The sequence below is a fragment of the Adiantum capillus-veneris genome, chromosome 14, assembly GCF_014529385.1.
Source record: "Adiantum capillus-veneris isolate H3 chromosome 14, ASM1452938v2, whole genome shotgun sequence".
Classification (NCBI taxonomy): domain Eukaryota; kingdom Viridiplantae; phylum Streptophyta; class Polypodiopsida; order Polypodiales; family Pteridaceae; genus Adiantum; species Adiantum capillus-veneris.
The window spans coordinates 24,048,060-24,065,261 of NC_140944.1; the positions used below are offsets into that span (position 1 = coordinate 24,048,060).

Genomic DNA, 17,202 nt, shown 5'->3' on the forward strand with positions numbered 1-17,202 from the left:
CATCATAATCTATGCCTTTCTGTTGCGCATAGCCTTTTGCCACAAGCCTTGCTTTGTACCTGTCAACAGTACCATCTTGTTTCCTTTTTACCTTAAAAACCCACTTTGTACCAATAGGCTTTTTACCTGTAGGCAAGTCCACTATATCCTATGTATGATTCTTATGAATAGAATCAATTTCTTGCTGCATAGCATCTTTCCACTGAACACACTCTAAAGCTTGTTCAAACGAATCAGGCTCATCTGCATCACAAAGAGTGCTAAAGCAAGCCAAATCTACTTGCTCTCTGCCAAAAGTAGTACCAGCACGTGTTTTTCGTGGCAATGGTGCATCCAACTTGCTATCCTGCAAAGTTTTCTGAACCCATTTAGGCAAGGTTCTTTCTTCCCTGAGAACTTCTTGCTCTTCACGCACAATTTCCTCTACATCATGAGGTGTCACATGCTGATCAAAAGATTGATCAAGATTATCAACCTATTGTGGTTCTTGATTCTCCACAAAAGAAGGAAGCAAACCTTCAAATACATCATGTGTCTGCATATGAGGTACATCAAAAGCAACCATAGGTTGAGCAGTAGTTTCTACAAAAGTTACATCACGACTTTCAAAAATCTTGTTTGTAGCAGGATTGTAAAGTCTATAACCTTTACTTCCACTACTGTACCCCACAAATATACATTTGATTGCCTTATCATCAAGCTTCCCACGTAACTGCTGAGGGATGTGAGCATAAGCAAGACAACCAAAAACACGAAGATAACTGACTGAAGGTTTTCTGTCATACCAAGATTCATATGGAGTAATGGTCTTCAAGGCACGAGTAGGACACCTGTTCAAAACATGTGCTGCACAAGCAACTGCCTCCATCCATAGCTTATGAGGCAAACTCTTAGCCTTGAGCATACATCTAGCCGTCTCCATTAAAGACCTGTTCTTCCTTTCTGCAACACCATTCTGTTGTGGTGTGTATGGCATAGTGCATTGGTGTTTAATGCCTTTCTTTCCCAAAAAATCCTTAAATGCACCTGACATGTATTCACCTCCTCGATCGGTACGAAGAGTCTGTACTTTGCAACCTGTTTCATTTTCAACCATGGTGACATAATGTTGAAAAACTGCAAACACATCTGGCTTTGCTTTGAGTGGATACACCCAACAAAACCTGGAAAAGTCATCAATGAAGGTCACAAAATAAAGGCTGTTTCCTATAGATGGCGTCCTCATAGGACCACATACATCACTGTGTACAAGCTGCAACTTTTGTGTCGCTCTAACTGAACCATCCTGCAAAAATTCAAATCTGTGCATCTTTCCAAGAACGCAACCTTCACATACATGTCTTGGTGGCATCTCCAATAAAGACAAATCATGCACCATATTATGACGTTGTAAAGTCATCAAACTGCCATAACTAACATGCCCAAATCTAGCATGCCACAACTCAGCATCCTGCATGGCCCGAGTCTTTGTTTCTGCAATACATACCTGAATCTGCTTTCATAACGATCTAGCACAAATAGTCCATTTTCCAGCGTACCTGTAGTGATAAGAGAATAACCATTCTCTCGATCTCGTACAACACATCTGTCATCCTCAAAAATGACCTGAAGACCATTTTTTGCAAGAGAGGATACAGACAACAAATTCTTCTTGATCCATGGAACATATAAGACATCTGGCAAGCATAAACCTGAACCATCTGAAATGGTAATCAAAATCTTACCAACGCCTTTGATTGGATAAGAAGCATTATTTGCACATGTCACCTTCTTTCCTGCTGGAGCTGCATCCAATGAACAAAACAAATCCTTTCTTGAAGTAATATGCCTGGATGCACCACTATCAAAGTACCAAAACATTTGTGTCTTGTCAACACTGTAAGCAGAAAAATCTGAACATACTACGAAAGCATAAGAATCCTGCACAAAGTTTGCAGACTCTTCTTTAGCTGTAGAAGAATCACCAGAAGCTGAAACAACCAAACTTGACTCTTTCTTCTTTTCTTTAGCAATTCACTTTTTACACTCACTAATGTAGTGACTAGGTTTCTTGCAGTAGTGACATTTACCTTTCTTCTTGGACTTGTCGGAATCACCTTTAGACTTCTCTGAAGACTGTCCTGCACCAGACTTGGAGTAATGAGCACTCTCTTTACCCTTGTTTTTGTTCTGTACAACAAGAGCATGATCCATACCATCCACATGTAAAGACTTGTTCTTACGTGATTGATCCTCCTGCAATAGCAAAGCCACTAACTCTTCAAAATGAAGAGGCTCAGGATTAGCTCGCAAAGACAGAGTCAAAGAAGTCTGAAAAGTCAGATAAGATGGTGGTAGTGAATTGAGTGTTTTGGAAACCAAGTCCTTCTCTGGAATCACTTCATCAATGCTAAGCAATTGCTCTTTAAGATCCCTGATTTTTGTAAGATGCTCGACAATATCGTCACCTTCGTCCATCTGTATTTTGTCAAGTTGTTTCTTCAAAAACTTTATTCTGGCAGCGTTTCTTCCTCCAAACATAGCTTGCAGAGTGTTCCAAGCATCCTCAGAAGTTCTACAAGATCTGATATGTGGTGTGATTGTCCTCTTTATGGTTAAGGCAATCACAGCCATAGCTTGTGCATCTTTAGTATCCCATCTCTTTTGCTCTGGAGTGACTTGTGAGGGTCCTGCACCAACAGCTGCACCACGACCAGGCGTGGCAGGTGCAATGCTATCTGGACGAACTTCATCTCCAGATACAGAATCCCACAATCCTTTACCAACCAAAACATTTTTGGCCATAAAAGACCAAAGAGAATAGTTGGTACCATCCAATTTGTCTTCGGATGTAAACGCACCAAAAATCTTTTTCTCCGTAGATTGAGCCATACTGTGGATGCACACAAGAGAGCAAAAGAACCTCCAAGAAATTCACAAATGTCCTCTCCAATCCAAGCAAAACTCTACACAAAATCTCAGCACAAAGCTAAGACAAGCTGCTTCCCAAAAGAACTGTTTACCTGAAGAAAATCTGTCAAAAAGCACACCCTCTTGATCTAAACACCTCTGAAAAGTAATTTCTACTACGCTGCTCGGAACAAAATTCTGAGGGCTCGAACGGCTTCGAAAGGGGGGTAAAACCCCAGGTCACCTACTCAGAATACTCCCGGAACGTCGAGGATGCTCCCACGAGCAAATTTTCCGAAAACTGCCTGAAAACTGCGATTGCGCGCGCGGACGCGAAAACGCAAGTAGAGGCTTTGGAATAACCTGGCTCTGATACCAATTGTTGAAGATGATGAAACAAGAAACAGAAGAAAGACAGCAACTCTGAGTAGGAAGAAGATGGAGAAGGAGAAGACACAGAGCTTGCGTACGAGATCTCTGTAGTCTCTCTCTCTGTATTAGAATAATAGTGTATATACAAACTCAGAGCTACAAAGCTTATATGAAACCCTAAGAGATAAGGTGTCCTTTCACACCGGATGTCTAGGGGGGAAAACCCAGTGGGAGAAAAGTGCCCCTAGTGAAGCGCGTATACACACTAACACTACTACATGTCTACAAAAACGTCTTTTAGTAAATTCTCATCTTCACCAGTCATTGTGCCCTCACTGATGGTTAAAAGGAGAATACTATCTTCAACCTACTTCTTTGTAGGGGTCTAAACATTTCCTTTGAGGTTCGTTCTATCTTGCCTTCCCCATTAATCTCAAAAGAAAGAAGTAGCATGCTAAAGGGCTATAGTTTCCTCGCTCCTAAGCGGCGCTTCAGGTTCAAAAACTTGATCTTGTTGATCCTAATCTTGAGAGGCCTCCTCCAAAGAGGCAATTTCTTGATATATGGAACCTTTCCTTCTCCTTTTGTTGTCATCAGCAACTTCCTTTCTAAATTTGATAAGGACTTGTTGGGAGGGACGAACAACAGCTAACCGTGCCAAGGCATGACTTAAAACTTTCTCAATTTTGGTGGCCCAAATTTCTCGAATTTTATCTAGCACCACAAGTATCTTGAACAGCACGACATCAGTATGATATCAATGATTCCTTACATTGAAGGATTTAATGTCTAGAGTAGCTAGGAGGGATATTAATCTAGGATACAAGAGTTGTAGCATAGTTTATCTTTGATCTTGGTGAAATCTATATAGTCATGCTTTCTGAGCTAGGTGCCCCATAGAGTAATTTGACCACATGAAATGTCCTTCAATGATATTAATCTAGGATACAAGAGTTATAGCATAGTTTATCTTTGATCTTGGTGAAATCTATATAGTCATGCTTTCTGAGCTAGGTGCCCCATAGAGTAATTTGACCACATGAAATGTCCTTCAATGATATTAATCTAGGATACAAGAGTTATAGCATAGTTTATCTTTGATCTTGGTGAAATCTATATAGTCATGCTTTCTGAGCTAGGTGCCCCATAGAGTAATTTGACCACGTGAAATGTCCTTCAATGATATTAATCTAGGATACAAGAGTTATAGCATAGTTTATCTTTGATCTTGGTGAAATCTATATAGTCATGCTTTCTGAGTTAGGTGCCCCATAGAGTAATTTGACCACGTGAAATGTCCTTCAATGATATTAATCTAGGATACAAGAGTTATAGCACAGTTTATCTTTGATCTTGGTGAAATCTATATAGTCATGCTTTCTGAGCTAGGTGCCCCATAGAGTAATTTGACCACGTGAAATGTCCTTCAATGCCAATATCCCATGAATCGAGGTGTGATTTGAGTTGAGCCCATGCATCTTTCTTAGATTCTTGTGGGATGTGGCCTTGACCTAGGAACTTGTCTTCTATGCTCTCAACCATGTTGAAGTCACCAAGCATGGCTATATCTTGCTTAATAAATTGCATTCCTTCCCAAGTCACTCTCTCCTATCATTGACCAATCCTACTGCATAGAACAAAAGAAAACATAGCCCTTCACATATAGCCTTGACCTCTTGAAGCGCAATGATCTTTAGGCATATAGGGTTATAAAAAATCCACCCCCTTTCAACTTCTTAGCTTTGAGAGCCCGTTTACATCCACGAGAGACGCTTCATTTGCTTGACTTTTTGTCCTGTTATTCTTAGCCATATAGTGCAAAGGCTGAAATATAATGAAGCCTTCATTCAAAATGCTTGACTTTTTGTCCTGTTATCCTGCCATATAGTGCAAAGGCTTCATTATATGAAGCCTTCATTTGCTTGACTTTTTGTCCTGTTATCCTGCCATATAGTGCAAAGGCTTCATTCAAAATGAAGCCTCGTCTCGTCTCGCTGTATGCAATGTTAGAAAAAAACCGAGGTCTAGTGTATTTTAACCGACTGAAATTATAAAATCCCGGTTAGATTTTGAGCTTGCCTTTAAGAAAACCGGTAAATTTACACAAGTTTTAGCGTAATTACCGGCAAAAGCTTCAAATTTTGACCTAAAAACCGGGAGAATTTCAAGTTTCCCCTTATTTTGTTCGGTTAGGCAAAATGTATTTTTCTAGCCCTGGCTGTATGCACTACAAATTTCGCTTTGTTTTCAATTTTTGTGGCGCATTCAGTGCAAAAGCCGTTGCACTCTATATGCTCCTAGTGTACAGCAGGACGTAGCTCTTAACTTGATCGCAAGGTGGAGAGAGGTTTGTAAGAGCCTCCTTATCCTTAAGATGACTTGACTTCCTTGTCTTCAGAGTCACAAGCCAGGTGAGGGAAGGGAGGCTAGATTAGCAAAACAATTAGGGGCCTTAGGTTTGTTCTTGGGAGGGTCCTATTTTCGCTCGGACGGGCCATTAGTACGAGAATTCCTTCGTTCCTGAAAATCCTGAGCAGGAACCATTTTTGGCTCTTCTTTGGGGAGTGTTTGATTTAGTTCTAACACCCTAAACCAAAGAGTGTAAGTGCATTTCGACGAAAGGGAAGCCCCTTTTTTTATACTTTAAGTATCCTTCTGCCTACTAAACTACTTCTTGGTGGATTTGGCTACCACTCTCACCCATTATGTAGCCAGAACCGCTTCGAACCCACGCCCTTTGGTGTGGGTTGGGAGGGAGGGGGCGGGGGGGGGGGGGGGGGGGGGGGGGGTGGCCAAAATGTTGCCCATTGTGAAGGAAGATGTCAATGGAGATGATGAGATCTATGGAAACATCCATCTCAATAAGCATTTAAGGAAGAGCATGTATGGTCTCAACTTCAGCAGTTAAGGAACCCCATATATTCCTAATCCACCGGTGAACGAGTAATTACTCTATACCAAGGATCTATGAGGAAGAGGCTGGGAGGGGTGTCATGCGTTAAGGGAGAGGTCATCATGAGAGAGAGAGAGAGAGAGAGAGAGAGAGAGAGAGAGAGAGAGAGAGAGAGAGAGAGAGAGAGAGAGAGAGAGAGGAAGATAGGATGGGGGCTCCACATCACTTTGCCATAGCTATACCATAGCAAGAGCTCGGGGTTTTACATTTGTTCTTGTGTACATCTCTTGAGTTACATAGATCAAGCTGCCAAAAAATATGGACATGTCTTGAAAATGATGCAATAACACCTAATCCAACAAGAGTAACGCTTCCTCTCAAATACACTTTACAAAGAATCAACCTGAGAAGTACCTTTAAGTCCTAGAGAATTCACAGGGTTTCTTTTGAGAAGTGTGCCCTATATAGCATTATAGCAGTGTTCGGGAAAAATGTGTCTGAGCTTAATATCGTGTCGTTTTCAATTTCAAAACTGTTGGTTGAGGGCAAGGGAAAAAAGGAGAAATTCCGTCCCAAAATAGAGAGAAATAGTGTAAAAACCTGAAAAAGTAACCCAATTTTCTAAAATTTCCTCTTGGCAAATTCAAGGAAAGGAATTTTGTATGTTTAGAAAATTGATTTTTCCGGAACATTGCATTGTAGTTTCCAGATTGTAACAACACAAGGTGTCATTCCAAATTTCAATGTTTCTTTTTCCTGAGCATTTTACCCGTTTGGAGTATTTTGCCCATGTTTTATGATGAAAATGTGAGCTGCCCTTCAGAAAATACAAGTCAGCCAGCTAAACCTTTTTTTAAAGTGTGCCCTACACAGATATTAGTTTCCAAATAGTAAGAACATAAGCTGCCATTTCAATGTGAGGAAGGCAAAGTTTGCAAGTACCCTAGTAGGTCAACCTATTCACCTAAAACCTATTTAGGTTTTCCTTACTAGAGATTACTACTCAATCTCTAATTGCTGTGACAAAGAACATGATTAGTTCTTAATAGAGATAGAGATAGATCCAAGTCTATGTATGTGCATGAAGAAGTATGCAATGAACTAATCATCTTCATGATGAATTCTACATTGATAACAAGGAATTATGTCTAGAATGGTAGAGATACCCCCAGTGAATGTAAATCTAGTGAGAAACTTGTAGTGATGTTCAATGTGCGACGATCGAAGAGTGATCATTTTTGGCATAAGATCAAAAGCATGAGGCTACCCTCATAAAAATCATCTTATTCTCCATGTGGGATATTGTTCAACCAAAACTTTGTACATGCTACAAGTACTGCCAGAGTAGCGACCCCTTCGATCTTTTATTATGTTCGATTCCAAGCCAAAACAAATTAGAATGGTCCACACCATTACATTGTACTTTTCTTAAGAAAACAACTTGGTGATGAGTGGCAGAAGCACATGTAAATCTACCTTATCAAGTTAAAAGTGATTTATGTTTAGTATGTGCCATAGGCCTTAAGTAGTGTGTGTCCTAGGAGATATAGCCCCATCACAGCATCATTCCTAATTTCCCACATGACCACTGTATGAAGCACATTAATGGATCCATTACAAGTAAAGTTCCTACTATGAAAGATGCCCAACCATGTATGTGAGCCACACAAGATAGTAAGTTATAAAGGCTATCACATCGTGTAACCATTGCAGCTTGAGCAGATGCCATATAGCTTTGAAGAAGAAAACTATCAAAATTCAAGTGGACCTAGTGATGTTGGGCAAAATCTTGTGAGGACGTGGGTTTAAGCAGGAGCGGCCACCCCTTGGTGCCAATTACATGTGTACATGTGTGTCTGTGTGTGTGCGCGCAAGAGAGAGAGAGAGAGAGAGAGAGAGAGAGAGAGGAAGAGGAATGAAATGTTATATTTAACCTCTTCAAAAGGCCAAAATGACCTCTCTCCTGCACGCGCGCGCGCGCGTGTGTGTGTGTGTGTGTGTGTGTGTGTGTGTGTGTGTGAGAGAGAGAGAGAGAGAGAGAGAGAGAGAAAGAGAGAGAAATGAAATGTTATATTAACGTCTTCAAAAGGCCAAAATGACCTATGAGACCAATCTATAACAAAATAGTGAATCTGATACCATCTAAGTACAAAAGAACTAGAACAAAAATTCTACTACTACTACTAGAATCCATCCTCATTTCTACTCTGGATGTCGACAGAATATGGCTCGAATCCTTTGTTGTAGTCTCTGTCGATGTTGTGTAGCCCCTCTCCTCAATCGTGGCCGTCTGGATCTCCGTAGCTCCAGGGCTCGGGCAATGAGAGTACCGGTAGTGGTCGAATGAGTGTGGGCCAAGCTCTGCAGTAATGGCTGCTCCTTTGGCTGGCCCATATCTAGCTAGTGAAAAGAAACCTGTAATCTGTCTCTGGGACTCTCTCTCTCTCTCTCTCTCTCTCTCTCTCTCTCTCTCTCTCTCTCTCTCTCTCTCTCTCTCTCTCTCTCTATAGCTCTCCCCACTAAAGTGTCTCTATATCTGTGTAACTCAAGTAAATATAGCCCAAGACATCTCTGATCCTCATAACTCATGACCCCAGAGAAAGGACCAAAACCCTCTCTGAATAAGCAGTGGAAACGGCCCTGAATCTCATAGTACATTGTGAAATGACATTTGTAATGTAGCTCTGTCTTTGGCTCTAGCTAGCAAAAGCGGCATATCTTGTTGTCTGCTGGGTATTCCTCTGAGTCTAGCAGACTCAATCTCCAGCTAATGTGAGGATGTGTGTATTTGATCAATGGCACACCGCAAACCATGAGACATATGTGTGTCCATGTAGCTGGGTCGAATCACAAACCCATCTCCTGTGAGGTGGAGAAGATGCTCTCTATAGAAAGCCATCTTCGAGCCCAACTCATGTAGCGGCTCTATCCATGCGCTCCTAGTATCCAGTTGGATCAGGTCTTGATGAATGAGTCTAGTAATCTCCACCCGTGTAAGAGACATCGCGGGCGTCGGAAGAGATTACTGGAAAGAGGGTAGTTTGTCCATGGTGAAGCCATGCATCTGAAACTACGATGTCATATGTGCATACCAACATGAAGTGTTCCCTTGAAGAGCTAATTGTCTGGAAGACTCCAAAGGATCAGTCTAGCATCTCTCTCTAGTAGTATCCCACAAGTTGTGCACAAAAGAGACTTATCTAGTAATCGCCTCAATCTCCATAGGAGGGACAGCTAGCTCTGCTCGAATGATAGCTTGGGGTACAAAGGCCTTGGCTCTAATCAATTGAGAGATCATAGATACCAAAGGCCTCTCCATACGTCTCCAGCCATCATGGCCTACAGAAGGTCCACATATCTGCGTTCAATACAACATAGCTGAGGCTAGTAAAGTATCAAAGAGCCATAACTTTGTCTGAGGTTGATATAATTGAACTTGCAAACACATCCTCTCCAAGCCTCCCAAGGCCACATAAGCTCTAGTCAGTCTAACCTCTGTTGCTCTCCCCAAAGAAAACCTCAGCCCAGTGAAGAGAGCCCCAAGGTAAGTATCTGCATCTATATACTCTACAATCTCCTGACCATATGTGAATGTAATGGAAATGGCCTATGAACTTTAAGAGTAGCGGAATCGAAAAAATTAGAGAAAGCATTTTTGTGAGATTACTTTGTGAGCATAGAGATGAACTTAATTGATGGTAGCAACATAAACATAGTACTTAGTTAACTTGGCATGAACAATACTTTTGCAAGAGAGAAAGAGAGAGAGAGATTTTAGAGAGCATGACAACAGTTGAGGATCAGATTTAGAAGGAGCCGGTCTTCCCTCCAATAGGCATTTGTATTATAGATTCTCTCATCAAGAGAGACTTGGTACAATACAATATTTGTGTTCCTTGTGACCTAGGTGATGCAATGAAGATGAAAAGCTTCATGCATCACGAGCATAACATAAAGTTTGCAAAAAGCATTAAGTATCTCATGCCTCAATCCCAAGGCCTCAAACACCTTCGAAGGTGGAGAGAGCTAGCGGGGAATGAGGGTAGAGAAGAGGAAGAAGAAACATTCCATAGGAGAAATAAATAATTCCTCACTTATCATCAAGATGGAGAAGATGGAAAGCTTAAGCATTGAAGCATGGCTCTTAGTTGGATTTGCATTATATAGCCAAGAGTGTTGGTGTAGGTTCTCAACTCGTTTACTAGCTTGGAGAAGGAAATAAAGCTCTTGCACTTTGCACTTCACACAATGAGAGTGTGTGTGGAAGAGTATACCCCCCAAGTAGCCCCCCTTCTTGCTTTGGTCGACCCCCCCTTCTAGCTCATGCTTGAAGCTCATTGGACCCCTCCAGGCCTAGCCAATCACATGCAAGAGACATATCAAGCAACAAGGGTAGTCTTGGGACAAGTGTCCCTCATTCCCCTTTGAGAGAGAGGACTTGATAAATGCAAAAAACAACTATTTAAAGCAATTAAATTATCATTGGACCCCTTGGGAGGCCAACTGATAGGCTTTAGACACACCATGAGGACAACATGGATAGGGGCTTGCCATGTGTCCTTGCTGCCTCTTGAGGCTTGGGCTTACCTTGTGTGTGTGAGTGCGCGCGCGCGCGCACGCACATGCGCACGTGCTCTCTCATCCTCCTAGCTTTAAGGCTCGCCCCCCCTCTCTTGTATTTTGAACATCTTACCCTCAAGCACCTTAGTTAGCAAGAATGAAAAAACACCTCAAGCTTACGTAGTGTTCCCACAAGCACCTCAAGCTCCCTAGTCGACAGGCACAACAAGCATCTTAGGCAACAAGGATGACAAGCATCTCAAGCACCTTAGTCATCAAGTACGACAAGCACCTTCATCTTGGGTCGGGCTCCCACCTCAAGCACACCCCTAGCTTACCCAAGGTCAAAGGACTTTTTAACACTAACCTTTGGAGGTCTTCAATGAAGCTAACCCTAAGGTCTTTAAGCTCCATTTGCTAGCCTTGCTCTTTGACAAACCATCTCTCATTTGAGTCCCTTTATTATTGGCCCCATATTGAGATAGATCTATGAGCACATGTCTATATTCTAACCCTTGTTCCCGTTTATAAATGATCAATTTAATATGAGAAAATCATTTGGTTTGGTTAGATATTAGATTTTATGACATGTGAAAGCCGATGCTAAACATCCAGCTATCGCTGCATACTCTCTGGTGAGTCCGAGATCAACACAATATCATCAACATATAACAACAATGGGATCCACGTCCCTGTTAGCTCGGCACCTCTATCACCCTCTCTGTCAATGTAATCACACACCTCATCAACATACATACCAAATAGAGTAGGAGACAATGGGCAACCTTGTTTCACCCAAATGCCGAATGGTGGAGTGAACTAAATCATATAGAGCAATAATCTCCCAAATCAACACTATGGACACCCCCATCTCCTACAATCTATGCATCAATCGATCTCTCGGTACCATATCAAATGCTTTGCAAAAATCCACAAACCTACAATAAATCCTTCTCCTTGTGACCTGCCCTCCTCAATGAATCCATCTCCGTGCGACTTGCCCTCCTCAATGATGGCTTTGAGTGTCAAAATATGGTCGAGTGTGGAGAAACCCCTTAAACTAGCCTGACTCTTTACTCATACACCCTCACCCTCTACCCAATTACTCAACTGTTGCTCAAGAATGGATGCATACAACCGTGCCCATGTGTGCCCAACCATAATAGTGCGGTAATTCCCAAGCTCTGTAGGATCACCTGCCTTGAAGATAGGCACAATAGTAGACAACCTCCAATCTCAAGTAACCCCACACATGGCACGATTGAACAAATGATTGAGAGAGAGAGAGAGAGAGAGAGAGAGAGAGAGAGAGAGAGCATCCCCCATCGTGATGTATCAAGTTTCATTTCCAAATATATAACACCATCATGTCCTCCTATTCGCTCAACTTTCAATACACTGGATCATATAACCTTACAGCAGTATGAAAGATTGCATCACTACTCTTTATGACCTCCATCCATCTGCCTTAAATGCCTGACTTATGTAGGCCTCAACTTCCATTCAGACTTTGTTATCAACATGGCTTCACAATTTGCTTGTTGCTCGCTGTTGGCAATGATGGCGATAAATTATAAGGACGTAAGTACACACCCCTCCACTACAATGTGAAAATTTGCATTGAGGTTCGGCTAAGTTCGAAGCATTCAAATCATTGAATACAAATTACAATGGAAAATGCCTCGCATCCAAGACACATACAATCCATCCCTGCTAAAAGAGTAGTCTTATTATAGCAAACTCGTCCATGTCTAAAGCTTGTCTACGCTTTTCACAGCCAGACTGTGCAGCCCACACATAATAGCCCACAAATCATCTCGAAGCATAACCTGCACAATAGCTTTTATGTCCTGATGTGTGCTTCCCACGTCATATATGAAAGCACCATCATTCTTCAAGAGCTAATCAATGATTTTAGACATCATATAGGCTAGCAATGAACAAAAGTGGTTTCATGCTGTAGCACAAGCAGGCAACCTGAAGGATAAGAACTTTTCTTCAGCTCATCAAGCACCAGCATGATAACTATCAATCAAAAGCTAACTGAAACCACAATACAAGCAACCATGGTTTTATCAGTTACATGAGACGTGAATGTGATTTAAGATGAAAATCGATTACAAACCTGCAATTTGACAAGTTTGTGACTAAATGCACCGTGAAAAGTTTATCTCAAGATAACCTGTCATAATAATATACCTGGTCAAACGGAACTTGAAAGAAAACTGGCGACACATGCTTCTCCAGATTTAAGAGCAGACCATGCTCACAACTATATGTGAACATAACTTACATTCTTCTGTGCATTATGCAAATATACCTATTTACATCAAAAGCATTACTATCCTGATGTCCAATAAAGATGTGATTTTAGATACAGGTCCTTGAAGCTTTTTCTACATTCAAATTTCATATATACAACAAGCAATTACATCTGGCTAAATCCCCGATGATGGGTATGTAGTTGTTTGTAATGAACCTTAAACTGCAAACCTAATGTCTATAACCGCTAAACATCTGGAAACATCCTCATGCAGGCTTAAGCAGGTTCAATCTTGAAGCCAGAAGAGTTGATCCATCATTAATAGAGTAAGAAAAGAGCAAACTAGCCTTCAGAAATTCAGTATGGCTTTTCTTACTCGGTTTTTATGACACAACACTCCTCCTTTAGGGCAGATGAAACTTTCCGATTTTTGCAAGTCTCTCCATTCCCTTGGATAGATTCAAAAGAACAGCTCAAGACGCTCTACAAGTCCAAGTGTCTACTGTCCTTATTGTTGCATGACTCCAGCCTAGAAAGAATGGTCCATGCTTGGGAGCTGTTGATGTTTAAGTTTCTCTCTCTTCCGCTAAACTGCATCCACAGTGCCTCCTGAGATCCCCGAAAAGGAGGAAGGAGTTGAGAGGCATTTGGAAACAAAGGCCCGGGAGGAGACATAACCTCCTCCAGTAATTGTGGGCTGCTACTACCATACGCTATATCAGCTAGAAGTATCCAGATAAGGTCAGCATCGATATTGCTTAGGGCAATTAGAGCCTGTGTCGCAGAATCCTCTATAGCAGGAACCGCACAAGCCAACCCCACCACCACTCCTGCAAGCTGCTCCAAGGATCGTGCTAAAGCTGGGGCACTTTTCTTGCTTTTTGCCACATCTCTTATGCAAGCAAGCACCGTCTCTTGCACTTTCAGCAAAGAAGCTGGTGCAAACTCTTTATAATTACTTGCATTTGTTTCATGAGAGTTCAAACGCAGCTTTCTACCACCATGAATGTCTGATTTAGCTTGCAAACTGGTACCTTGGGCAAGGATGTTTAAAAATCTTGGAACTAGGTCTTTCTGAAAACGACGCGTAAAGAAATCACCACCACAACTAGACACCACACTGGCAATGACTTCTAATGCTCGAATGAGTACCTGCCACAATCAAGTAATTAGCAATTCTCCAAGGAAAATAAAACTATGAATAACACTTTCAAATTAACTTCTCTATGGGCTATCCATAACTATGTATAGCATCCCAACTCACTGAAGGCATGGCATGTTTAAGACATGCTGCAAGATGAGGCCAAACACGGTGCATGACTGGAAGCAACTTTGGCGGCTCCGCATCAGTAAAGTCAGAAATATCATCAACATGACCAGTAAGAGTCCTAGCCTTTGCCTTTTCCTCTTTCTCCCTTTTAGCTAGTGCATCGAGGCAAGCCATAGAGACCATCCCAACCTGCCAAAAACTACTTTTACTACAGTAATATTTTCCCTTTTCTGGCTATATCAGAAGCATAAGAACATACATCAGTAATCTCAAGAGCTAGAAGACATTTTCGTTGATCTTTCGAGGCCATCAGAGGGGAGCTTGAGTTGAGGCACGATAAAACAATTTCTTGCAGTGCCTGGCGAGTCCTCTCACTTTTCTTAACATGGGAGATTATTTCTTCCCAATAGTTCATGCTTTTGCTATCATCAAACTGACATCCACCTAATGCAGGACCTATGTTATTTCAACAGGGGAGCAATCAGTGGACTTCAAATCACATCTATCATGAGCTCTTGCAACTGAAAAGGTTCAGAAAATAAGCTATCAAGGGAAAAAAACACAAACGCCATGTTCTCACGCTTTTATATTTCAGAATTTTACAAGCTAACTTAAAATCTTGTTTAATATGCTTTGATGACCGATACAAATACTTCACCAGATATTTCTTGAAGAACCATCGTTTCTAGCATTCGAGCACTTTCACTCCTTGCAGCCTTCACAACCTCATTTAAAGCCTGCAGCACATTGAAATAGTCAAAGAGCCAGCCCTCTCTTGGTTGCTTACAAGGGCTTCAACATTTTCTAATTGAACCAGCCGACGAGCTCATAACAGTAAACACAAAGAACAAACAGACTCAGATTGTGAGGTTTTTAGAGTGCATAAGAAAGCACTGCATCAAAGTAGATTACCCCACAGAACGTTTTTATATTTTCTGGAACATCCCAATTGATATAAAAATGTGGTTTTTTTCTTCGTAACATTTCTAGCAAATATGCCATAGAGGTTAAGGGGCTAACCTATTATACAGGATGACTTGATTCACATGTTTGGTGCCAAACATTGGCTTCTCTGCTAGCCTAAAATAGGTGTCCATAAAAATAGCCACATAGCTACAGTCTACCCAAGACTGATAGATACAATACTAGTATTATAGCAAGTAAAAACAATACATTAACTACATCCACGTCTGATTAGGTCCATGCGTACGATACAGTGCAGTATGGTACGTAGTACCGTACACTTTCCAATAAAAGGTACCTAAAGTACGGCAAGACTTTCCTATGTTAAGTAAATTTAGGACCAAAGAAAATATACACTATACTTTAATCAAGTCAGTTCTCAATCCAAACTAAACATGAATTTCTCCTAGTAAACACGAGAGTCATTGGTAAGTTTTGCACACTTTAACATGATATCGTTGAAGTGTGTGTGACACACTGTGTGCATACGGGGATTTGATTGTGGGGAATGTGTATTCTCATTTTATCTTAATTTTCTACCTCTGCTGTCTCTCTTGCAAAGTTAATTCATCAAGAGCTCTATTGTTTGTGGCAGGTTTTGGAAGTTTTTAGTGCAAGTGGGCAGCCCCCTAATAAAAAGAGGTCAGCCCAGTTTCCCCCTATAAAAGTAGACACTTAGCACCTCCAATAAAATTGATCACTTTATTATTCTAGCTTCCGAGCCGTGTGTGTGCTTAAGTGTTAATTCCCGTCGCAAGTTACCTTTGCACGTTCTCTCTGTGTGTGTCTAAAGTAAAGAATTTCGGGTGAAAGCCAAAGCCTACCGCCCCACGGACCGGTTTCAAGGTTCCGTTGCCGGGACATAAATCACTTTTTCCTCAAAAAGTGAGCCTCGGTTGTTTTGGGTAAAGACACAGAGTACAGGAACGCGAAATTACACTATGGCTGAAAAAGGGAAGGGCATTATGGAAGAGGGTTCCTCTTCTAGGGACAGACAGGAAGTTCCTACGGTGTTCGAGATTGGCGAGAGCTCACGGCCACGCCTGTCTGTACCTCTTGTTGATGTGAATGTCCCTCCAGTACAGGGCTTTATGACTGGGCAGCTCGAGGATGATGCGTTCAGGACTCAGTTAGTTCCCGCGGTGAATGTGTTTTCGCAACTGGTGCACAACCCAAGGTTTATGGAGTTCTTGCAAGCGCCACCAGTGCCACAGCAAAATAGGTAACCTACACCGCGAACAGAGCTTGTTGAGGCTCAAGCCCAAGTACTTCATGCGTCTCAGTAGGATAGGGAACACTCGCATGTTGCGGAGTAAAGGGCTCCAAAACAGGTTCCTCACGTCCTTGAACAGGTGGTTAGGACGCCTATTCCACAAGCTATGCAAGTTCAGCCCGCCACCTTTCAGAGCCCGCATGCTGTCTTGAGTGGACAGGGAACTGAACACCAGGCAATTCACCCAGTTTTTTCACCACCCACTATACATCCTGGGTATTTGGGGGTGGATCTGTGTTCCACAGTATGACTGGTTATGCGCCTGGAAGTCAACCGTACATGCCAGGAACAGTGTTTGGGGGTATGCAAGGCATGATGCCAAACCCCATGTATGGTAGCATCTGCATGCAACAAGACTTTCAGAGCAACCAGGGCCAGTTTGGGGTGCCATAGGCTCATTTTGACATGGCTGGTTTTTCTAGACAGCAGCTAGATATGGCATCTCTTACGCAAAATGTTAATAGCCAAGATGTGCGGATGATGCCTACTACAGTGCCCATGTTGTAGAAAATTCCTTATGACAATTTGGGGGCATTGGAAAAGCTGAAAGCTTACAAAGAAGGTGGTGCAGCTGTAAAGTTTAGCACTTTCAGCGGCTTCGAGGATAAAGCAAAGGCTCTCACTTTCCTCCAGCAGTTTGATACAGCTTATGCAGGAGGGAATTTTACAGAGGCCTCTAAGGTCAGGAAAGCTGTCACTTTCTTGAAGGACACTGCGTT

At 41.9% G+C, this 17,202-nt stretch overlaps 1 protein-coding gene across 3 annotated transcripts in view; it reads right to left on the bottom strand.

The window, feature by feature from the left end:
* Positions 1-12,953: 12,953 nt before the first annotated feature.
* Positions 12,954-17,202, bottom strand: part of LOC147442098 (ARM repeat superfamily protein) — a 109,987-nt gene continuing 105,738 nt past the window's right edge. For all 3 annotated transcript variants that reach the window (XM_086528394.1, XM_086528395.1, XM_086528396.1), the window contains 4 exons: positions 14,906-14,984; positions 14,507-14,703; positions 14,242-14,436; positions 12,954-14,129 (listed from right to left, as the gene is read on the bottom strand). In XM_086528394.1, coding sequence (XP_086384520.1) covers positions 13,461-14,129; positions 14,242-14,436; positions 14,507-14,703; positions 14,906-14,984 — 1,140 coding nt within the window. In that variant the 3' untranslated portion in view covers positions 12,954-13,460. The remainder of the gene's footprint in view (positions 14,130-14,241; positions 14,437-14,506; positions 14,704-14,905; positions 14,985-17,202) is intronic.